The sequence below is a fragment of the Oryctolagus cuniculus genome, chromosome 7, assembly GCF_964237555.1.
Source record: "Oryctolagus cuniculus chromosome 7, mOryCun1.1, whole genome shotgun sequence".
NCBI classification, from domain to species: domain Eukaryota; kingdom Metazoa; phylum Chordata; class Mammalia; order Lagomorpha; family Leporidae; genus Oryctolagus; species Oryctolagus cuniculus.
Genome location: NC_091438.1, coordinates 145,439,284 through 145,463,727, shown reverse-complemented (window position 1 = coordinate 145,463,727; position 24,444 = coordinate 145,439,284). Strand labels below are relative to the sequence as shown.

The window sequence follows — 24,444 nt, the reverse complement described above, 5'->3', positions numbered from 1 at the left end:
ACAGCAACACGCAGTCGTCCAGAGCTCTGCACAGGACACGCACCTGCTCTCACATCTCACCTGCACCTGCTCCTCAGCTCTGCCCAAGCCACCCTGGGGTGGGCAAGGCAGACGGCAGGGGCTCCATTTTCCAGAAGACGAAACAAAAGCTCACGAGGGTTCACGGACTCCAGAGCAAATGGTGGGGAAAAAAAAAGCGTCCCTGCCGGGATTCAAACCTGGGTGTGATTCCGTGAAGATCTGTAATTATCTATGCGCACTCGGCAGGCTGAGCTCTAGGGGCCATCTGGCTGAGCAGCCTGAGGGGGCCTGAATTTCTGAGCGGCTTCTTTTTTTAGATGAAAGCAAGATGGGGAAAGCAGGCTGGCAAACCGCTTTCCCGCACTGCCAAGCCCGGTCCGCTCTGCGCTCTGCGCTCTGCGCTCAGCCCTGCCCTCCTTCTGACGGCCATGTGCTCCTCGGCCCTGGCGCTCAGAGGCTGGCTCTGGCCACCCTTGGCCGCACGGCTGCTGGCTCTGCCCTGGCCCCACAGCTGGGGTCTGGGAAATCCAAAGGCCAAGGGAGCAGGGGCAGCTGGAGCCACCCCGGGGCTGGGCGGACACCAGCTGCTCCCAAATCTGGCTGGGGAACAAGAAAATGATGGGAGGGTGGGGGGCAGAGGGTGGGGATCCCTGCTCCCCACGTCAATCAACAGGAGGCTGCTCTTTCCCGACCAACAGATGGGTATGGCACGGGCTGTGCTTCCCCCGGGGGCAGAAGGCCAAGGGATCAAATGTTAGCTGAATTCAATCAAGGAGGCGCTCAGGGAGGAGTGGGACTAGCAGCAGCATTTGTATATTCAGAGAGGAGGCTGGGAGGGCTTGGCAAGCAGGAAGAACATAGCGGAGGCGGAGGTGTTGGGGGGAATGAGTGGGGGTACCAAGGGGACTGTGGGGCGGGGAGGAAGAGCGCAAGGCAAGGAGACAGGAGGAGAAGGGCGAGGCCGACAGAATTAGGACAGGAGAATGTGAGATGCTGCGATGCGAGATGCATTCCTGACAGCCACCAGCAACCACCGCCCACACTCCCAACTGCAGACAGGGACGCTGCTGCTGCCGTCCCAAGAGGAGCAACACACCCAGTAGAGACGACCAGAATGCGGGGCCCCACGCAGCCCCTGTGGGCATCTGACCCCAGACCATCTTGGCAACCCCCGCTGTTGATACAAAGTAGAGATTCAGGCGGATCTGGCAGCAGGAAGCCGAGGGAAAGGAACAGAGAATTCAGGGAGCTGTCCCCCCCCCCCGGCCCCCCCGACCCACGCTCACCCCAGGGGAGCACACCACGGCCAGGGCTGGATGGCAGTTAGGTGGCTCCCTGTGAGGAAGGGACTGAATCCACAGCAGCTAGACTAAGACTTAGACTCGATCAGGGGCCGGCACAGGGGCACAGTGGGTTACGCCCGCTCCCTGCTAATGCACCCGAGGGGACAGCGGAAAATAGCCCAAGTACTCAGGCTCCTCACATGGAAGACCCAGATGGAGCTCCTGGCTTCTGATTCCGCCTGGCCCCGCCCTGGCTGTTGTGGCCATTTGAACCAGTGGGTGGAAGATCTCTCTCCCTTTCTGTTGCTCTGCCTTTTGAATGAATAATTAATTAATTAATCTTTAGACCAAGACCAGCGTGGGCCACTTGATGAAAGGGCCAGTTGTCTCCTTGCAGGTTTGTGACGGCCAAATAGAAGAGCGTTATCCGACCTAACGTTTCCTGTGCCCTTCATACACACACTAAGGGCTCCCAGCTTTATCTCATGCGAGTGTCACAGCACCCAGTACTGTGAGAATGCTCTTTTTACCAGTGAGAAAACCGGAAGTCACAGGAGTTAACAAATCAGCATGGAGTGACAGGACGAATAGTGATTTTGAAGACCACATTCTTCTTCTTCTTCTTTTTTTTTTTAAATTATGTATTTGAAAGTCAGAACCACAGAAAGAGATGGACAGGGATCTTCCATTCGCTCCCCCAAATGGCTGCTATGGCTGGGGCTGAGACAGGCGGAAGCCAGGAGCCAGGAGCTTCAACCGGGTCTTCTACGTGGGTAGAGGGGCCCAAGCACTTGGGCCATCTTCCGCTGCTTTCCCAGGCCATTAGCAGGGAGCTGCATCAGAAATGGAGCAGCAGAGACTTGGACCGGTGCCCACATGGGAGGCTGGCATCATAGGCTGCGGCTTAACCCACAGTGCCATAACACTGGCCCCCAGGAACTTGGGTTTTCAAGCCTAAATAAGCTTTTCCAAATTCTTGCTGACAGTGAGTGTGATGAACTCAGGTCTCTACCTTCTGTCTCCTCGTACCTAAAACGCAGCACACACCGCCGACCTCACAGGGGTCCTGTGAGCAGCAATGGGCGAGGCACCAAAGCACGGAGCACAAGGACAGGCCCGCTGAACACTGGCGACCACAGCCTTGGGCTTCTTCTTGCCAGGAAGCTCTGGCCAGGGGCACGTGGCCTCTGCATCTGGCTGTGGTGGACAGAATGTGAGCCGCATGACAACAAGGAGTCCCAAGCATGGCCTCTCCTGTCTGTCCCTTTATGGGCCTGGGAACAGCTGTGTCTCCGGAGAGAACGTGGGCAGCGGAAGGCCCCCGCACGCCAAGGCACGGAGACGATTCCAGACCCCAGCAGTTTCCTTGCAGAAGCCAAGCGGCTGTGTCAGGACACACAGTGGAAAGGTGTCCAGGGATCGATCGTGTTGGGGACTAAACGAGAACCCAGGAAGTGGGCAGGGTCACAGACCCTCCCAGCAGGGGTACAGAACTACAGTGGGGTGGGGGTGAGGAAATGCACATTGAAAGATTCACGGGCTGCAATTCCTCAGCACACGTCAATCAGCGTCAGGAGGACCTTGCTTACCTAAACGCCATTGGTCAGGTGTTCCCTGAGAGCCAACCCCAAAGCGGAACAAGCGGCCAGAGGTCCCACTCCGCGCAGCCACGGGGACCTCAAAGCCCGAGTGCGAGTCTGATTGCAGGAGAGCCCCTGGAGGCCTCTCGCCAAAACCATCCCATCTTCTTTCAATTTTTTTTTTGACAGGCAGAGTGGACAGTGAGAGAGAGACAGAGAGAAAGGTCTTCCTTTGCCGTTGGTTCACCCTCTAATAGCTGCTGCGGCCGGCACGCTGCAGCCAGGGCACCAGGCTGATCCAAAGCCAGGAGCCAGGTGCTTTGACTGATTTCTCAGTCCACTGCACCCCAGAAGTCCCCAATGTGAGGAGGACAGGGAGGGCTGCCAGGGGCTGGCACATTCAAGGCCGTGAAGAGAGATGGCCAGCATTATTCTGCTTCTCGTTCCTTTAACTAAAATACCCGAGAGGCGGTTCCTTGGGAGAGCCAAGGTCTGTTTCAGCTCACAGTTGGGGTCATGGGATCAGGCGGTTCCATGGCCCGGCGTCCACGATGGCCGGTTACGGTGGGTGCAGGGGCAGGACCACACCGCGGCCAGGGAGCAGAGAGCACAGCGAGGCAGAACTTGAACTCAAATCATCAAAACCTCTCCTGAGAACCACCCTCCAAGGGCACGTCCCCAGAGACCCAAAGACCTCCCATGGGCCCCGCCTCTCAGGTGCCGTCGTTAGATCAAGTCTCCACTCCTTTTTTTTTTTTTTTTTTTTGACAGGCAGAGTGGACAGTGAGAGAGAGAGAGACAGAGAGAGAAAGGTCTTCCTTTGCCGTTGGTTCACCCTCCAATGGCCGCCGCTGCAGCCGGCGCACCGCGCTGATCCGATGGCAGGAGCCAGGATCCAGGTGCTTTTCCTGGTCTCCCATGGGGTGCAGGGCCCAAGCACCTGGGCCATCCTCCACTGCACTCCCTGGCCATAGCAGAGAGCTGGCCTGGAAGAGGGGCAACCGGGACAGAATCCGGCGCCCCAACCGGGACTAGAACCCGGTGTGCCGGCGCCGCAAGGTGGAGGATTAGCCTATTGAGCCACGGCGCCGGCTCAAGTCTCCACTCTTAATCAATCATTGAGACATTAAACAGCTGCACGAACCTGGGGAGACAAATCCAGCTCAGCGTCTAACACTGACCGACACATCCTAAAAGCTGAGTGAGGCCAGCTCACTTTGATCCAGAAGTGTGTGTGTGTGTGTGTGTGTGTGATCTTTCTGGTACATTGCCACTCAGAAACATTAATATTGTACTGTGTGGCTTAAGGAATAATTTTCAGCTACTGGGAAAATTCACCTACTCCAAGGTTGCTGGGAAAAAAAAAAAGTGAGCACTGCGGCTCACTAGGCTAATCCTCCGCCTTGTGGCGCCGGCACACCAGGTTCTAGTCCCAGTCGGGGCGCCGGATTCTGTCCCGGTTGCCCCTCTTCCAGGCCAGCTCTTTGCTGTGGCCAGGGAGTGCAGTGGAGGATGGCCCAAGTGCTTGGGCCCTGCACCCCATGGGAGACTAGGAGAAGCACCTGGCTCCTGCCATCGGATCAGACATGAGCCCAGTGCAGGAGAGGGGGCTTCCACGTCTAACACCGCCTGTCTCTGGGGGTGCTGGGTCTCCTGTCAGGGTCTTGCCAAGTTCACCTGCATTGTTTAGGGCGCCCAGGCAGAGGGTGGCTCCTGCCTGTGCTCCCAGCACAGGGTGGCATCTACCTAGGCTGGCCCAGGGCTGGCTCCGTGACTGCTGAAGGGCTCTGGTCCCCACGCGAGGGCTGGATGGCTCCATCACCTTCCTGAGTGCTTTAACCCATAGTGTGCTGTTGAGGACGAAAGTGAACAACTGCAGGTATCCGTGGAACATCTGCAACTCAACCTCACCCTGGGCCAACAAGCAAGTTTCAACAAATCTTTTTTTTTTTTTTTTTTGGATTTATTTGAAAGAGTTACAGAGAGGTAGAGAGGTCTTCCATCTGCTGGTTCACTCCCCAAATGGCTGCAACAGCTGGAGCTGAACCAATCTGAAGCCAGGAGCTTCTTCTGGGTCTCTCACATGGGTGCAGGGGCCCAAGCACTTGGACCCCCTTCTACTGCTTTCCCAGGCCATAGCAGAGAGCAGGATTGGAAGTGGAGCAGCCAGGACTCAAACTGGCGCCTATATGGGATGCTGGCACTGCAGACTGGGGTTTTAACCTGCTGCGCCACAGCACTGGTCCCTTCAACATATTTTGAAGGATGGAAGCCACTGGGTCATTGTCCCTGGACATGAAATCATTAAGCCATAAAATCATAACTATAAGACAAAGAGAAAAATCTCTTATTTTTGGAAAGTAGGAGATATGCTTTAAAATAACCAAAGGGATATGCATCTTGTCACTCAATCCTCCTAACTATTCATAACGCAGGCACTCATTTTAGAAATGCAGAACTGAGATTGGAAAGAGAACATAATTCGCTCCCGTTCACCCAGTTAGCAGCGGCAGAGCCAGGACTCAAAGCCAGGCTAGGTTCCAGGCTCCAGGCTCCAGGCTCCCGGGCACCAGGGCTGTCCTGTGAGGCCGCTGAGGCTGTCGCTGGACCCACAGATCCACCCCAGGTCCACAGGCTTGCTGCTGGGAGGCGATGGTCTAGTCCCAGCTGGCTGGTGGCCCTGTGCTGTAGACGGGTGTTGGCTCCTGCCTGCCGCAGGGTCCCCTCCTGGGAGCAGGGTGAGAAGTCCTCAGTAGTGGAGACAGAGTTCCAGGTTGATCTTCCCACACGGCCTTGAACCAGATACCCGGGAAGACTTCCCCTCTGGGGCCCAAGGGGAAGCGAACAATTACAGACAGAAGGAGCAGGCATTTCCCATCTTGCTTTATTGCAGATTAAACAGAGACCATTCCAACTTTCATTGGTATTGATGTCATTCATATTGTAAATGGGACAGAATGGAAGTGTGGACTGTATTCTGACTTATGCTGGGGCAAAGGCCTCAGAACCAAAAGACCAAACAATCGAAGCACGCTGGCCCTGAGCAGGTTGGCAGCTCACGACCTCAGAGTTAAGAGGCGAGACACAGGTGTTCCTACGCCTCACCAGGGAAGGCCTCCCGGGTCAGACTAACCAGCCTCCTTCCCTCTTGCAGCAAGGGCCTGCTTAGCACTGATCCTAACACTCCCACCTCAACCTACTTGTGTTTCTCCTGTCAAGACACATTTTTGGCAAGACCTCAAAGACTTCTGGAGCTTCTGAGGGAGCCCTCTGCCGGGAGACCATGGCTGCTGGCCCCGCCGTGGGCTCCCAGGTGTGGCCCAGTACTGCTAAGTACCCAGTACTACATCTCACGCAAGGGGCAAGGCCTGCAAATGATCAGAAAATCTGAGGATGTCCACACTCCAGCAAGTTTGCTCATGTGCTCACTTTTCACCAAGCGGCCCAGGAGGCAGCAGGCTGAGAGCGAGAAAGAGACAGAGCCAGGCGGGGCTGGGGGCCCTCTGGCGTTGACACTTCCACTAGAGAAGCAACTGTGGTGGGAGCAGAGGGAGCAGGTGGGGCCCAGGCTTCCTACTCAGCCTCAGGGCACTAGGCTTCTTCCCCACACCTGCAGGGCGCAGGCCCCAGAAAGTCACTTGGCCAAGCTTCAGTGATCCAAGCCCCAGGGTGAGTTTAAGATCAAGTCCAAGATCAAAGCCCCCCATTATCCAATCAGCAGTGTGATTACATCCTCTCAATCTGAGGAAAAGGGTGGAGCTGACCACTTCCAGACAGAGGTGACGGTGCCCCTGGGCAGCCCCCAAGTGGACACAGCTCAGGTGACCTGTGACAAATGGCCAGCTGTGCCTACAGGCTAGACAGGTGGGTGGGGGCGCCAGGAGTGAGCCACGGCCCAATGCCTTCGATGAGACTGTTCCATTGATCGTAGTCCTCCTTCAGGTCTGAATGGGAGAAAACACGAAGGTTAGGCAGAGCGTCAGGCTGGGACAGAGCGGCTCCCGTGGATCTAGCAGGTCGTCCCAGAGAGAGGGGCGCCGGGGAAACACGGGGACCAGGCGCAGTGCGTATGATGGTGGAGACGGCAATGGTCACTATTCAGTGCATTTACGAATGACTGACTTTGTCTATGACAACCCAATACTGAAAATAAGAGGACAATTCGTCCCGGGGATTGTGCTTAATGCTTCAAGTGCATTGATGCATTTAATTTCCACCACATCCCTACGCACTAAGAGAACTCTGTCAGCCGTACTTAGAGCGGAGGACACTAGCTCAGGGAAGCTAGGCGAGCTGTCCAGGGTCGTTACAGCTGGGGAGAGATAAAATATTCACACCCAGAAACGCAGAGCAGATGCAAAATCTCCCAGGCTCCGCTTCCACTGCTGAGGAAGAGGAGGCCCTCGGGGCCGGCGCTGTAGCGCAGTGGGCTAAGCCTCCACCTGCGGTGCCAGCATCCCATACTGTGCTGGTTCAAGTCTCGGCTGCTCCTCTTCCGATCCAGCTCTCTGCTGTGGCCTGGAAAAGCACTGGAGGATGGCCCAAGTACTTGGGCCCCTGCACCCTCATGGGAGACCCAGAGGAAGCTCCTGGCTCCTGGTAGGCCCAGCTCCAGCTGTTGAGGCCATTTGGGGAATGAACCAGCAGATGGAAGACCTTTCTCTCTGTCTCTCCTTCTCTCTCTAAGTATCTCTCAAATAAATAAATAAAATCTTGAAGAAGAGGAAAAGGAAGAGAAAGAAGAAGAAGAAGAGGTCCCTCGGGCCGGAGTTGTGGTGTAGTGGGCTAAGCTGTCACCTGCAGTGCCAGCATCCCATGTGGGCACTGGTTTGAGTCCCGGCTGCTCCACTTCCAATCCAGCTCCCTGCTCTGTGCCTGGGAAAGCAGTGGAAGATGGCCCAAGTCCTTGAGACCCTGCACCCACGTGGGAGACCTGGAAGAAGCTCCTGGCTCCTGGCTTCTCCCTGGCCCAGCCTAGGCGGTTGCGGCCATTTGGAGAGTGAACCAGTAGATAGAAAATCTCTCTCTCGCTCTCCCCGCCATGTGTAATGCTGCCTTTCAATTAAATAAAATAAATCTTAAAGAAAAAGAAAAAAGATGAGGTCCCTAGCACTCCGGTCTGTGGGAGCAGATCCAGTGTCTCCTTGGTGAAGGGCAGAACCACAGGGCCACAGCATCAGGTAGCCGCCCAGCACAGACCAGGCAGATGGGCCTAGTCACAAGGCAAGGACGACCCAGCTGGGTCCAAGTCCTTGGGCACAGCCGAGCAGGCAAATGGTGTCACAGCTCAACGCGAGCAGAACCCAGGGCAGAAGGGAGGGGCCACTCAGTTACCGCCAGATCCCCGCTCCTTGCCAAGCACCTGGCGTGGAGCGGAAACCTGTACCTTCCTAGAACTCCTCGTCCAGCAGGCAGCAATACATAACACAATCAGTTACACAGGAGGCAAGAAGGGGTCAGATGGGAAAGCACAGGCAGATCAGGGACGCGTGGTGGCAGCTGGGGAAGTACAATGCTTTACAAAGGGTGGTCGGGTGGCCTCGCTGAGCAAGGGTTTAGCCAGGATTATTGTAGGAGAGGGGACAGCAGTGCAAAGGCCCTGAGGCAGAGGTGTGCCTGGAGCACTGCAGGCCCTCACAGGAACAGCAAAGCAGGCAAGGCAAGAGCAGCAGGAGCTGGAGGGCCACGTCACACAGGCTGGGCAGGGGGCAGGACTGAGGCGGGACTGAGGCCCAGGGGAGCCACTGAGCTGAGCAGAGGGCGTCAGGACGGACTTCCTGAAGGGAGCACTCGGCTGCTGCACTGAGAAACAACTGTGCCGCGGTCAGGAGACGGAGGCGGGGTGGGGGTGGGGTACCTCCTGCAGGAATTTAGCTGTGGGGTACTGACAAGCGATTAGATTCCTTGTGTAGCTTGAAGGCGGAGCCGGAGCCGTGAGGATGTCCCAAGGGACCGGCGGGTGAGGGTGTGTGTGTGCGAGAGAGAGACAGAGACAGAACAGATGGGATTTGAGAGAGAGAGAAAGAACAGATGGGACTTAGATTCTGACCAAGTAACTGGAAGGATGGAGCTGAACGGAGAGGCTGCAGTTGCCATTAGCTTTCTTGGCAGTGTTGCATCCGTTAGATGTCCAGGTAGAGACGCTGAGTGGCAGCAGTGGGTCCTATAAATCCAGTGTTTGTGGGCCATCACACTGCAGATGCAAGCCAGGGAGTGGCCGGCACAGAAGTGGTATTTACAGCCATGAGAAGTAGAAAAGTAGGCCAGAGAGGGGCCAGTGCTGTGGACGGAGGGTTAGCCATCACTCGCGACGCCAGCATCCCACAGCAGCGTGCGGCTGAGAGTCTGGCTGCTTGGCTTCTGACCCAGCTCCCTGCTAATGCACCTGGAAGAGCAGCGGATGATGGCCAAGTGCTTGGGTCCCTGTCACCTCCGTGGGAGGCCCGGGCGGAGTCCCTGATTCCTGGCTTCAGCCTGGCCCAGCTCCCACCATCCTGGCCACGTGGGGAGTGAGGATCTCTGTCATTCTGGCTTTCAATAAACTAAATCTGAAAGAGGCCAGAGCGGAGCAGACATGGAGACAGCAGACTCCACAGTGCGGCTCTCCGAAGCAGAGGTGGCGCTTCCCAAAGGAGGGCACCATCCACTCGTGGGCAGCCACTGCGAGGGGCGAGGCGAGGGCCGAGGACTCCTGGACTCGGCACCGCGGCGGTCGCTGGGGCGGGGGACAATGGCAGCTTTCAGGGAGCCTGGCTGGAGTGGGTGTAAGGGAGAACAGGAAGGGACGGAGTAGGAAATTCTCTGAGCAGTTCTGCTGCTGCAGAGAACAGGGTAACCGGAGGGCACACTGAGGCCAAGAGAGATTTTTTTTTTCTTAAAGAGAGACTTCATCATGAAATGAACCAGCAGGGGTGTGGTGAAGCGCAAGGGGCGCGTATCTGACTCGGCAGCTAAGACGCCCGCGTCCCACGCTGAGGTGCCTGGGTCCGCTTCTGGTCCAGCTTCCTGCTAACGTGCACCCTGCACCCTGAGAGGCAGCGGGTGATGGCTCAAGTACTTGGGTCCCTGCCATCCATATGGGGTCCTGGATGGAGTTCTTGGCATCTGGCTTTGACCTGGCCAGACTACTGCAGGCATCTGGGGAGTGAACCGGCAGATGGAAGATTCCTCTCTCTTCCTTTCAAATAAAAGTGCTGTTAAATAAATAAACAAGGTAAAGAGGGAAAGACAACTGGTGCAATCATGCCCACAGATGGCAGGGTGAAGTCTGGCATGGGAACAGTAGGCTGGCCCGAGTCCCACACCTGGAACGGAAGCTGCATCTATGTAGGAAGGTGTGCGGTCTTTTTTTTTTTTTTTTTTTAAGATTTGTTTTATTTTTATTTGAAAGGCAGAGTTGCAGAGAAAGGGAGGGAGGGAGAGAGAGATCTTCTCTCCACTGGCTCACTTTCCAAATGGTGGCTACAGGGCTAGGCCAGGCCAAAGCCAGGAACCCAGAACTCCATGCGGGCCTCCCATGTGGGCAGTAGGGGACCATGCCCTCATGCCATCTTCCACTGCTTTCCTAGGTGCATTGGCAGGGAGCTGGATCAGAAGCTGAGCTGCTGGGACTCGAACTAGCGTTCCCAAGGGCTGCACTGCAGGCAGCAGCTTAACTCGCTGTGCCATAATGCCAGCCCCAAGGTGCAGTCTTTTTTTTTTTTTTTTTTTTTAAGACTTATTTACTTATTTGAAAGGGAGAGTTACAGAGAGGCAGAAAGGAGAGACAGATTGGTTTGCTGCCATGGCTGTGGCTGGGTTCTGGGCCAGCCAAATCCAGGAGCCTGGCACTCCACCTGGGTCTCCCACGTGGGTGCAGGGGCCTAGGCACTTGCGCCATCCTCTGCTGCTTTCTCAGCCTTGTCAGCAGGGAGCTGGATTGGAAGCAAAGCAGAGCAGCCGGGACTCAGAACTGGCACCCGTGTGGGATGCTGGCATCACAGGCAGCTTAATCCGCTTCGCCACAACGCCGGCCCTGGCCTCGGGTACACAGTCTCGAGGGAGTGAGTGGTGAAGTGGGAGGCAGAATTAAGCAGCTGAGGGAAGAGGGCTCAGAGGTCAGAGGAGGAGGGAGGGGAGATGGCAGGGGTGGGGTGGGTGGGGGTGATTTCAGGGGTGGAGGCGGCAGCTGCACACGGTGCCTGTGAAGGCGGCACGGGTCCTCTCACAGCTCTCTGGGATTTTCCAGAGAGGTTCAGCCGGGCCGCCGGCAGCTGATTTTTGTTTCCCAGGTGACTGCACGATGTGGCCACACAGAGGCCTCCTTGTCGTTGTGAGACGTCAGCCTGAGAGCCGGGGCCTCTTTCAGACCCTGTCCGATGTCCCACCACCTGGATTACTGCCCGCGCCGCCCACCTGAGCTGTCCACCTGCACTGCCGCCCGACCGCAAACACAAGTCCAGTCATGACGCTCTCCTGCCTGGAACCCACCAAGGGCGCCCCACAGCCTGGAGGATAAAACCAAACTTCCCTCAGCACCCGCATGGGCCTCCACCTCTGCCATCTGCTCACTTCTCCGCCTTCGTCCGTAAGTCACTCTCTTGAGGTGGGCGCAGAGGATTAAGCCACTGCCTGTGACACCAGCATCCCAAATCTGAGTGCTGCTTCAAGGCCTGGCTGCTCCACGTGGACCCAGCTCCTTGTTAATGCACCTGGGAGGCGGTGGATGACAGCTGAAGGACCTGGGCCCCTGCCACCCGGGAGGGAGACCCAGATGGAGCTCTAAGCTCCTGGCTTCAGCCTGGCCCAGCCCCAGCTGTTGCAGCCATTTGGGGAGTGAAGCAGAGGATGCAAGATCTCTCTCTCTTTCAAATAAATAAATAATCTTAAAGTCACTCTCCTGAGAGCCAGGCTACAGAACCTGTTCCCCAAGGCACCTGGGCCGCCCAGCCCGTGAGCCTTCTCCTCACTGTGAAGATGAAAGGCAAGCACCGCGGTGCGCAGGATACCTTCCTCCCGCCCTTCTCCCTCCCCTCACGGTGGGAGCCGGTCCTGGGTCTCCCCAGTGCTGGGTGCAGACTACACCATCATAGTCACCGACGGACAGCACTGCGCAGCGGCTCGGCGCGTGGGCTTCGCAGCTGGACGGCCTGGCTCGCATAGTGGCTTTGCCACTTAACACCCAGAGAACCCTGAACAAATTACCCAAATTTTCTTTTTTTTTTTTTTTTTTTTGACAGGCAGAGTGGACAGTGAGAGAGAGAGACAGAGAGAGAAAGGTCTTCCTTTGCCGTTGGTTCACCCTCCAATGGCCGCCGCTGCAGCCGGCGCACCGCGCTGATCCGATGGCAGGAGCCAGGATCCAGGTGCTTTTCCTGGTCTCCCATGGGGTGCAGGGCCCAAGCACCTGGGCCATCCTCCACTGCACTCCCTGGCCATAGCAGAGAGCTGGCCTGGAAGAGGGGCAACCGGGACAGAATCCGGCGCCCCAACCGGGACTAGAACCCGGTGTGCCGGCGCCGCAAGGTGGAGGATTAGCCTATTGAGCCACGGCGCCGGCTAGATTACCCAAATTTTCTAAGCTGCCGTGTCCTCATCTGCCCAGCAGAGTTAGTAACAAGGGTCCCTCCTGGGAAGGGCTGTCTTCAGACCCTTACTCCAGAACGCAGCTGCAATGCTCAAGCACCGGGCACACAGGAGTCCTCAGCGAGCGGCCAACCGTCAGAGCCGCCTGCCTCCCTCCATCGCCGCTTCTGTGGTCGCCAGCGCTGGGCACCTCAGCTCACAGGCGCTGCCCCTAAAGCGAGCCTGCTCACGCCTTGTTCCCCATCGTCTCTGCTCTTAGCCCTTATAATGCCATGGTGCTCGCGAGGAACAGGGAGAGTGGGTGGGAGAACGGGACACTGACACAGGGATCCCTTCCCCTGCCAGGGTCTCTGTTATCAGCCCTGAAGTCTCTAAACCCAATTGCTGACAGCTGGCTGGATGAAACGACAGGCATAAATACAAACACGAAATCTAGGTTCAAAAGGTCACTGCACTAAATAAAAGGATATACGTTTTAAAAACAAACTCAGTCCAAACCAGACTGCTTGTGCACTTATGGGAAAGGGGGTGCACTCGGGTCATCCAGCCAGACATCCAGTGTCCAGGGCACAGGAGCAACAGTCCCACTGGCCCGGGCTCTGGTCAGGCCCTTCCTAGCACGTCACACGCAAGCCAGGACTGCACACTTTAAAAGGGCGCTGATGAGCAGCGCATCCAAGGGGCATGGGTGCCGAATGGCAAACTAGAGAATTAGACAGGGTACAGTGGTGGTGCCACGGACACTGAGCTGAACAGAGAAATCTTGGAGGACATCACAGGTGTCTTCTCGGGGGATAACCCCGCAAGTGGAGAGGGGCTAGTCTCAGGTCTCGCCACTACCCTGGAGTTAGGTCAAACCTTAGAAATACGGGCAAGCCTGGCTCCCTTCGGATGGCAAGTGCTGCCCAGGGCCCAGCCTCAGGTAGACAATGGACCCTCCTGTGTCCTGACTGTCGCAGAAAGGGGCTTGTGACCTGGAGAGCGCAGGCCTCGGCTGCACGGCGGCTACCGTGTGTGTGGCCAGCAGGGTGCAGCTGATGCGACCGCCTTGCCCCTCTTGTGAATCTGGCCTGGAAATCATGTTCACGCGGCTGCGAGCAGTGAGAGCTGAAGACTGGCGGGCTGTGAGCAGTGGGAGCTGAAGACGCGGAGGCTACAAGGCGAAGAGAGCAAGCCTCAGCGGCTCGGGCCCGGTGAAGTCATGTGGAGCAGAAACTCAATGAGCAGATCCCCTCCGCGAGGAGAGAACACAGGGAAGAAGGGAAACAGAAAACCAGACACAGTGAGAGGAAGGAGACACAGACTGAGCCCGCGAGACAGACCAGGAGATCAGCTCTGCACGTTGTGACTTCGGCTCCTAAAACTCTACCACTTCCTTAGGCCAGCTGCACTCTCATCAACTCCCCTTTGCACTCAAAGCAAATTGGTGAACTTCCAGTCTTTGCCATTCAAGCTTCCAGGGCTGCAGCGGACTTGACAGCAATGTGGGGAAGAAACAGGCGCCGCCTCCTCTGAGTGGAGGCTGGACAGAGACCTCTAAAGACCTCGCCATTCATCCAGCCTGTGATTTTTTTCTTAAAAAGACTTATATAGAGAGAGGGAGAGACAGGGAAAGAGGGAGAGACAGAGAGAGATCTCTCATCTGCTGGTTCACTCCCCAAACGCCTGTGACAGTCAGGGCTGGACCAGGAGCCTGGTTCTCTACCCAGGTCCCTCCCATAGGAGGTACTTGAGTCATCACCCACTGCCTTCCCAGGATGTATCAGCAGGAAGCTGGACGGGAAGCGGAGGAGCCAGGACTGGAACTGGTGATCTGATATGGGATGTGGGCCTCCTAAGCAGTGGCTTAACCCGTTGTGCCACAACGCCCACCCCTGGTCTGTGGTTTCTGACATCAGTTACAACCCACCAAGGGTTTCTTTAAACCTTCCATAGATTTAGCTCAGGTATCATCAGGAGCTCCCCCACAATTCAGACACAGTGAATGATGATAAGTTTGGATTAGGACAGAGATAGCAGAGCGGAGAGGTAAGGAAACCAAGGCTCAGGGAGGCCAAGGTCATTGACACAGTAAGAGAGCAAGATCTCCAAACTCTGTCAAGTGCTTTTCCTATAACTCCATTAACTCTCTCCTTCATGCTTGTTTTCCATACGCCGTAAAGTTTCCTGGTTCCCAGCTGTGTCAGTATAGACCACTGGGCTGCAGGGGAATCCAAGGGACCCACTGGCTGGCTGCCCCAGGGGCCCCAGGGCGCTCCTTACCCAGGTGCTTCTGCAGGAAGGCCAACATGGCGTGCACCATAGTCTCCTGACCTTCGTAGGGGTCCAGGCTCCCACGGGTGTGGCTGGATAAGTATTTAACAAGCAAGTTGCCAGTCACAAAAGCAAAGTCAGTTTGACTGTGATGAACAGAACCACTAGAAGAGAAGAAAAACAACGGCAGGGACCTGAAGGTGAGGCACACGGGCATCTGTCATGCACCTGTATGTCCAAGGGGCTCCCCACGCATCATCACACTTGCTCTTCACAGCAACCTCGTAAGGGGAGTGTTTTCCTCCTTAACAGAATCCGAGGAGAGAAACGGCCTGCCCAGAGTCACGCAGGAGGGAGGGCATGGCGCGAGGATTAGAACCCAGGTGTGCATGGTGTCAAAGCTGACTCAACCCCTAGCACAATGCCTCACAGTACAGGGAAAAGGCGCAGGGACGGGGCACGGGGCGAGGCCTCCAGCACCTGCCATTCCTCGGTCACTATAATCTCCCACCCTGTGGCTTTTCCTGGGGGTGACTTCCAAATATTCATAAAACCCACAAGCCCCTTCTTCAGCGGTGCACACAGAGTAACAGGAAAGAGGAGCTCCTGGCCTTCAGCAGTGGAAACTCGTTCTGCCTAGGGCCATTTAGATTTTTTATAACATCATCTGCAGGCCATACAAAATTATCAACTTGCAAATGTGCCTGCTGTTTGAATTTCGAGTCCCACCTGAGGTTGCCCTGGCAGGGCCAGATCACGTGATTTCGGCCTGTGGGCCGGCCGTCCCCCACCCCAATAGGTGCATTTGTAAAAGGGAGTTCTGGATTAGAACTTAAGTCCTCTGGCATGAAATACATGTAGCTCCCAGGTGAAACCCTCTCTTAATTTATGAGTCAATTCAGTGAGGTTGGAAAAGTCTAAACACCAAAGTATTTGTCTGACGTCATGCAGAAAAACAGGTTTTTTTTAAAAAATGCGTTATTCGAGGCCCACCAGATAGGATACAGCAGGATGTATCAGAGTTGTGGGTCCTGTGCGCAGCCAGCAGGGAGCCCCTCGAGTGCTGCTTGTCAAAGGCTCTCATGTCCCTTCCCAACAGGTGCCACTGTCCCGAGTATTACCGGGGCAACCTTCCAGTCCTCCACCGCCAAGAAATCAAAACGACAGGAGAGGGAAGAGAGCTGGGGCCAAGGTGAACCATGGAAGATACTGCCCACTGAGCAGAGCCCTGGTGCTCAAGGCCTTTGGCTCTGGCCTTCTAACACCTGTGCGACTCCAAGGGTCCGTGGCGCACCGGCACTCAGGGTTGAAACAGGGCCTGGAGTCCTCGAAGCATGTGTGTGGCTGCGAGGCCCCAGTGCAGGTGGCAGCAAGCTGGGGTGACTCAGCCCTCCCCCCTCCCCATAGAGTCAGCATTGGAAAGTCACGGAAATTCTTTTTCTTCCCCTCTCTGAAAAATGGTTCCCAGAAGAAAACCAATTGCTGGTGCCAGTGATGGAGGTGAAGGTGCTGTGGTTTCTCAGCCAGAACAGAGGTGGTTTATGGAAGACAGCACACAGGGAGTTCTGTCTCGGACTTCGGTGTGTATACAGCTCTCTAGAAATCTCTCTGGTGAATGTCAAAGGTCTACTACATCCGCACTCTCCAAAAAAAAACCCCTCATAAAATCCCCCAATGAGGGCCCTACCCACACTCCGGCCCTTCCCTCCCCACCACACCATCCCACAGCACCCATTTCCAGACAGCACCAGGCGAGTCCCGTCACAGTCACAAACTACTGCAGAAGTCACTCTACGTGGCGCTAAGTGGACAAGGGGACGGATATGAAATTCCAAGGGAATTAACACTGGACATTCGGGAAGTATCCAGGTATTCTACCAATGGACAGAAAGTTCTGGGCAACCTGGGAGAAACGAAGGGAGCCACAGCTGAGTGGAAAGCGGGGGCCACACCGGGACCGGGACCGGGGGGTTACTCACAGCACAGTTATGATCCTGGACTGTTCGTGCTGGGCACATATCTTCTTCATCAAGTTGATACTCTCCACTGTCTGGAATTTCTCAGTGTTGATAAAGAACACAGGGCCCCGGGCCTGTGGGTAAAGGTCTCGTTCCAGGGGGAACATCCACGCGTCCAGGGCCACAGCACACCTGGAACAGGACGAGACGTCCGGGACTGCCACGCAGAACTGCAGGCAGGAACAGGGAGGGCGGAGGGGAGGGCTGGAGCTCTTCCCTCCGCCCTGAGCTGCAGGCTCAGAAAGCCCAGCAGGGGGTGCCAGGGCCCACATCCTACAGGCAGGCTAGGGATGCTTCTACCTGCCTCCAGAGTCTAACCTCTCTGAGCACAAGGGTCAGGTCTCCTGCATCGACTCTCGCGTGGCTGACTTGAGCTCCTCAGAACGGTGCTTCACCCCTCTGATCAGTCACCACCAGCCTTCACTGAGTGCCGGACACGAGCTGGCCCTGTGCTTCTGGTACTCAGATAAATGACACAGTCCTTGCTCTCAAGGGGCTCTGAGTCCAGCAGGGGACAGTGGATGAACAGCTCCGTGCCCTGAGTGCGAGACAGGCTACGAGCCCAGAGCACAGGTAGCAGGGAAGTTCTCTTGGTGCCAAGAGTAGAAGTCTCCCACCTAAGGCAAGGTTACAGCTGGAAGACTGAGCCACCCTGCCCCCAGTCTCCTCCGTCTCAATACTGGACAATCCTACAAGTGATGGACAAACCCATCGCCAAGTCCTGAACGCTGAAACACATCCTAACTCCATTCACCCTGACCCTCACTCTAACGAGCCCCCAGTTCTCAGTCCTGTCCTGCTCCAGTGCCCCCTCACACAGTAGCTGGAGGGCTCTTTTAAAATGTAAATAAGATTTTTTTTTCCCCTTCTGCTTAAAATCCTTCAGTGGTCTCCTATCGTGCTTAGAATGAAACCTAAGCCTCTTTATTCTGGCCAATAGACTCTGGGCTCTGGACCCTGCTTATCACTGTCGTCTTCAATCTCTTCCCCGTGGCTTACTACCCTCTCACACCCACACAGCAGGCTCCCGCGGGCCTCAGGGCCTTTGTACCAGCTATTCCTGCCGGCTTGCGTGATCTTCCTCCAGATCAGGGGTGGGGAACCTTTTCTTTTTGCAAGGGTCATTCGGATATTTATAACATCATTTGCAGGCCATACAAAATTATCAAGTTAAAAATTAGCCTGCTGGGACATAACAGGTTAAGCCTCCACCTGTGGCACCGGTATCCCATATGGGCGCTGGTTTGTGTCCCAGCTGCTCTTCTTCCGATCTAACTCTGCTTATAGCCTGGGAAAGCAGTGGAAGATGGCCCAAGTGTTTGGGCCCCTGCACCCACATGGGAAACCTGGAGGAGGCTCCTGGCTCCTGGCTTCAGATCAGCTCAGCTCCAGCTGTTGCGGCCATTTGGGGAGTGAACCAGCGGATGGAAGACCTCTCTCTCTTTCCCTCTCTCTGTCTGTAACTCTGCCTCTCAAATAAATCAATAAATCTTTTAGAAAAAAAATAGCCTGCTGCAGACTTATTGGATTGTGGGTCACCCCCGCTGCTGCCTTGGCAGGGCCGGGTAAGGCCCCCTGGCTGGGCGATCCCCACCCCTGCCCTAGGCCCCTGCCTCTGCAGTCTTGGTTTGTGCGACTCTCTTGGGGAGGTGTCCAAGCATTTTTATTTTCTTCACTGCACTTGGGTGCTGCGATTGCATTTGTTAGCTTCTTTTGTGGCCTGGCTCCTCCCACAATAACATAACTCCATGAAATCAGAAACCTTGTTGACCCCTGAATCCCCCCACAAGGCTGCCTAGAACACAAACCTCGTGTAACAAATTCTTGCTGAACGAGTGCATGGAGCAAGGAGCCAACAGCGACAGCATCACCTGGAAACTCACCGAAACTGAGTCTCCTTGGCTAGCGCCAGGACAGCCGTGGCCCCTCCAAACGAGTGTCCCATCACGGCCACCCGGCTCGGGTCGATGCTGCCCTGAGGAGAGCACAGAGTCAGAAAGTCGGGACTGCTTTGTTGGGAATTCCTCAGGGCCAAGAGGGAGACACAGTGAGGCAATGGGGCTGGAGGACAACACAGCGGCCGAGCCTCCAACACCACCCAGTAAGAACCCTGGCCCAACCCTGGGCAGAAGAGCGTGCCCCAGGCGGGAGTTCTGAGAGCCCCGCTTCTCACCTTTATTCTTGTACTCTCACCACCTGCACCGGGGCAGGCATCCAAGTGTCTACGTGTGAATGCGTGGACAGAAACTGTCAGATTCCATCCCCCCCGACGAGCCCAAGAGCCCGCCGACAGTAAGGGCTTGCTCCACACTCCAGAGCTCCCGGCCTAGAAGCTGCTCCCAGCGGTCGCCCACCCTGGGGACGAGATGGGGAGCTCCTTAGAACCTAAGGACTGCCTGTGCAGAAACTACCTTGGGCCCCACTTCCTCTTTAGGCATCTGTCCTGATTTTTGCCAGCAGTCCCACGAAGGGGAAATGAGTCTGCTCACTCGAACATGCTCTGTGCTATCTATTTTGGGTTGTCCCTAGAAGCCATCAGGGCCTGGTTATATAAAAAGCCACCGCAGCTGCCTGCAGAGGGGCTTGGGAAATCTCACAGGGCTGTGGTGGCCAGCTGCTCTGAGGCTGTGCTCCCCCAGTTTCCATCCCAAGGCTTCGGACCTCACTTCTCCCCTTTGCCCAGGACCTTGAGATCCGTAAGTCGGCTGGACGGCTCCTTCAGCTTTCATGTATTCGTAGACCTCTAAAATCAGAAGTAGCCACAAGTCTCCACCTTCTCCTTTCTCTTCCACTGTTGTAACCTTCCTACCCTCAAACAGGCTGCAGCGTCTCACAGGTCCTCCCAGAGACTGCTTCTGCATACGCAGGTAAGCATGCACACAAACCTCCACGCTCTGTATACACTGTGAACTTCAGGCCCGCAAGTGAAAGAGGGCGGAACTGTAAGACAAAAGGAGCCTGGATCCCTGAGTCACCCCAGCACAGGAGCGCCCTGTGGGCTTTATGGGGGAGAGAAACCAATTTCTACTGTGTCAAAGCCACTGAGATAGGGGTTTATGTGGTAGCAGGTAGCATCATCCAAGCGAACACATCCACTGCTCTAGAGTCTGTTAGTGTCACCAGTGCTCTTACTGGTGAGCACTTAGGTCACCACCATTCTTTTGCTGTTATAAATGAGACTGGAGGGCTAACCCTGCACGTGCATCATGCTGCGTGTGTGCACGTGTTACAGGATAAATGCCCAGAACTGGAAATCACTGGGTCCTAAAGCGTTCGTGCCGCTGACAGCCATTGCCAAACACCCTCCACGGGGCAACGTGCGCCCCTGCTGGCCGTGCCGGAGAACAGTGTTTCCCTACAGCTTTGTCAACGAGGAAGTGATCTCAGCCCGACAGGTGAAAATGTAGTCAGCTTCTTCATTCTGTATTTCCTGCAAAAGGCTGTCTCTTACCTAACCCCACTGGACTGTGGTCGGCCTTCCTCCCTGTCTCAGGCTCACAGGTACATAAGTCTGGACCTCAGCGCCCAGGGCCCCTACTTGTCCCATGGGGACGCCAAGCAGCTGGTCCAGCATCTAGATCCCAGGTCCTGCCTCGTCACTGGCCACCCAGGCAGATGCTTCTCCCTGGAGGACATTACCAAAGCCTTTGAAAGATTTTCTAAAGGAGCTTTGGGGTTCACAGTGCAGGCTTTAGGTAAAACAGGCCCAGTTGCAAGTTCGACTCTATCATTTAGCTTGGTAATCCGGGTAGCTACTTAGCCTTTTTGATCCTTGGTTCCTTTCTCTATAAAGAGGTCATAGTGCTTACTTCATACATTCATTTGAGGTGTTCTTATTGTAAGTATTCATAATGTAGTAACGTTATTGTTAACAGACGTATGTATGTATACACACACACACACACACACACCCATACCCATGAACACAAAGTTCATGGAAAACGTACATTATGAAAAAAACTATGTATGGATTTCAAATTTTTTGCACCACTTCCCATGAGGGTACTTCATATACCATTCTCACTCAATGGTAATGAAATCAATTACATGGCTATTAACACGCATGCCACAGAAAAGTATTAACTGTAAGAGAATATATTCATACTGCGTGGCTATGAGAAAAAGGCTATGAGACAGCTTATATTAAATGATAATAATATTATTAAAAGTATACACATATATGTTAATTCACTTTAAAAGAACTGGTGAGACAAACATTAAAATGTCAAAAAAACTGTTTCTTTTTTCTTCATGCCTTCGTGCGATGTCCTGGTTCTCTGAATAGAGACTGAACTATATTTGAAGTTAGGGGGAAAAAGATTGGATGGAGACGGGGGTGGAGTGTGTACCTTCTCTAGCCAATTCCAAGCCGCTATGGTTTCATATCCTCACGGGAGGGTTCCCGGGATTCTCCCCAAGGAAGGAATTAGCTTGCAGTAGGCACCGGTGTTGCTCCACAGCTCTGCCTTTGGGGAACAAACCACCTCACGCCTGTCCACGTGGCCCAGGTGGCCTGACAAGCCCACTGCTCAGCTTTCCCTGACTGCCACATACACAGGCCAAGGAGTGTGCGGCAGCTAAGTGCCAGCACAGTGCCTGGTCCAGGAGCGGCACGGGACCCACGCAGGCCACAGCCTTCCCAGACTAGTGGAAGCTAAGAGTCTCCTTCCTTGACATCTGCCCCTGTGAGTTGAGACACAGGCCTGGACTGGCAGCAACCATCTAAGAAAGTCTGGTGGAAATGAAGCCCACACACGCAGAGAGAAACTAGCCAGGGAAGGGAGAGAAGGGTGCCACGGCTTTGATGAGCGCCCCTGACACTCTGGATCCAGTCCCCCGGCCTAAAGTCTGCCTTCTAGTTATGAGCCAATGTGTTCTCTTTCCGTTTAAGCTCATCAGTGGGGTTTCTGGCACTTGCAACCAAGAAAGTCCTGATGAACACGTGATGAACACGTGAACTCTGAGTCATGCCCCCGCTGCCTTACCCTCAAGGTCTTCAGATCCAAACCTCCAGGCAAGATGTTGTCGATGGGCTGGCCAGCAGCAACTTCTTGCAGGATCCTCAGCACCCGCACACACTCCCTCGCCCGCTGATGCACCTGTAGCAAAAACAGGCCCGGAGGGAGTTGGAACACTCCACAGCTATCCAGCGAGAATCCCACTGACCTACGGAGCCAGGGGAGAGTGTGGGGACAGTCTGCCCATGCATGTCGCAGCAGGCGCTGTGTGCCCCATGTCCTGAGGGGGGCTCAGCTCCCTCGCGGCTCACATGAGCACTGCCTGGCGGCACAACGAAGCCAGCCCTGTTGTTCAGACTCTACCTGCCTACCCACACAGTTATCAAGAGGATTAGACGAGTTGCTGTATATGGAAACAAAAGGAATTGGGAGTGTTCTCATTAGCCACCCAGCACTGGAGTCTGCTCACCCATCTATAACACACATCTGCTATTCTTATGTGCTGGGCACTCAGCTGCCACCCCCTTGTTCTCTTTGCCTTCAAGGACTGTCCCTGGTTCCAAATCTAATCGTGGATTTCTGGTGGGAATTTCCCATTTGGGTTCTCTCTCTACACGGGGAACCCCTTTCTAGGATTTTGCAAACTGCAAAAGAAAGGAGACTGTCTCAGCTTCCATTATTCTGGGAAGGCTGTGGCCCTACATGTAAACTGCACATGAGACAAACCACAGAGAGGCAGGGGTGAGAAGCCGATGCACTGAGTCTGCTTCCAGGGTCCTGCTCTCCCTGCAGTCTCCCCACACAGCCAGTCAGCCCCTTCGCAGCCTCAGCAAGCTGCAGTCAGGCTTCTGCCACTGGCAATTTCAAGCATCCTGATAAAGATCGCACTGCTTCCTGCTGGTGCGGCAATTCAAACCTTCCATGACTGAGCTCTCGAGAGACAGGCTGGCTCCGTCTTGCTCAGTGAGTCCAGGCAGGCAGGCTGGCTCATGAACTCCCTCCTCCCAGCTGGCACAGCCTACCTGGGGATTCCGAACATGAAACTCCTTCTCTCCTTCCTCGATTCGACGGAAGGGGATCCATTCCTCCTCTAGCAACTTGTTGGTGGGCTGGGTCTCCTCGGGGGCCTGCTTACAGAAATAGGTGGTCGCAGCCGACTGGTCCCTGAAACACACGTGACATCAGGAGCAAGCCAAGGCCTCTCCTGACTCTCCTTCCCCACTTCACCAACTCCTCCCTTTCAGCCAAGACACTTGGGATCACCCTTTGTAGTAAGGAAGGACATCAGGACGGGCAGAGCAAAGTAGAAGAATCAAGGATTTCTGAGACAGATTTGGGTTTGAACCACAACTCAGCTGTGTCACTTTGGGCAAGTTACTCAAATCCTCGAACCTCGGTTTTCTCCTCTTTAAAATGAATATAATACCTGCCTGGAGTGGTTGTTGGGAAGATCAGAAATAATACACTGAGGGGCTGGCACTGGGGCACAGCAGGTTAAGCTGCCATCTACAGCACCAGCATCCCAAATGGGCACCAGGTTCTAGTCCCGGTTGCCCCTCTTCCAGTCCAGCTCTCTGCTGTGGCCCGGGAGGGCAGTGGAGGATGGCCCAAGTGCTTGGGCCCGGCACCCACATGGGAGACCAGGAGGAAGCACCTGGCTCCTGGCTTTGGATCGGTGCGGTGCCAGCTGTAGTGGCCATTTGGGGAGTGAACCAAAGGAAGGAAGACCTTTCTCTCTGTCTCTCTCTCTCACTGTCTATGACTCTGTCAAATTAAAAAAAAAAAAAAAAAAGGAAAGCATTGATAGGGCCTAGCCTTCCTCCTAGCTCCCTGCAGGCACCTGGCCCACCTGGCTCCTCACGACTGCACCTCTCACCTGTGCTCTGGTAAAGCGACCACGAAGCCATGGGAGGCCAGCTCCATGCAGAAGGCGGAATACAACGTCCTAGAGATCCAGAACAAGGGGAGGAATCAGGAGAATGGCCCAGTCTTTGCCCCCATTCTAGCCGCGCTGTGCCGGTGGCCGCTCAGCAGACTGGAGGGAGGTTTCCCGTGGGGCGGCCTTCGCCGGTGCCCTCTCCGGCTGGCGCAGCTCTTCTCCCACCAGGCTCCTCCCTGAGAAAGGATCTGCAGCTCAGCCCGCAGGTCCTCCCAGCCCCACCAAGAGTCAGTCCAGCACCATCCCCCAGATAGACTTTGGCTCCTTCTGTTTCATTTTTATTGCCTATATACGGTATGTCTCCCGAATTAGGTGCTAAGTTCATTGTCTCCCGAATTAGGTGCTAAGTTCATTGAGGATGGTATTCATATGGGATCATCCATAAAGAAATATTCTGATATTTATTTAATGTGCAACTCTTCTGGGATTTCATTTTTATTTATGTATTTTTATTTGAGAGGCAGACAGAGACATACCCTAAATGCCTCCAACAACCCTGACTGGGCAGGGCCAAAGCTGGGAGCCAGGAACTGAATCCAGGTCTCCCATGAAGGTGGCAGGGACCCCACACACTTGAGCCATCACCTGCTGTCTCCTAGGGTGTGAGTCTGCAGGAAGCTAGAACCAGGAGCTGAGCTGGGATTTGAACCCAAGCTCTATAATATGGGATGCAGATGCCGCGAGCGACATCACACCTGCTGCACTGAACGCCTACCCTGTCATCTGTGACTTAGCAGTGGATTTTCTGTGGGTCCTCCAGCTTCCCAGGAAGAAAAGAGATATGGCAGATGTTGCTGATGGCCTACTCCAACACCTACAAAGACAGGG

General features: G+C 55.1%; 1 protein-coding gene across 5 annotated transcripts in view; it reads right to left on the bottom strand.

The window, feature by feature from the left end:
* Positions 1 to 5,750: 5,750 nt before the first annotated feature.
* Positions 5,751 to 24,444, bottom strand: part of PAFAH2 (platelet activating factor acetylhydrolase 2) — a 36,973-nt gene continuing 18,279 nt past the window's right edge. For 2 of the 5 annotated variants that reach the window (XR_011390832.1, XR_011390834.1), the window contains 7 exons: positions 23,554 to 23,622; positions 22,700 to 22,841; positions 21,705 to 21,818; positions 18,603 to 18,694; positions 16,681 to 16,889; positions 14,711 to 14,865; positions 5,751 to 6,828 (listed from right to left, as the gene is read on the bottom strand). Coding sequence is in view for 2 of the 5 variants with exons in the window: in XM_051856854.2 (XP_051712814.1) it covers positions 6,734 to 6,828; positions 14,711 to 14,865; positions 16,681 to 16,851; positions 18,603 to 18,694; positions 21,705 to 21,818; positions 22,700 to 22,841; positions 23,554 to 23,622 (838 nt within the window). In the remaining 3 variants the exon portion in view is untranslated. The remainder of the gene's footprint in view (positions 6,829 to 14,710; positions 14,866 to 16,680; positions 16,890 to 18,602; positions 18,695 to 21,704; positions 21,819 to 22,699; positions 22,842 to 23,553; positions 23,623 to 24,444) is intronic. The other 3 variants (XM_051856854.2, XM_002716106.5, XR_011390833.1) reach the window with 2 other exon arrangements.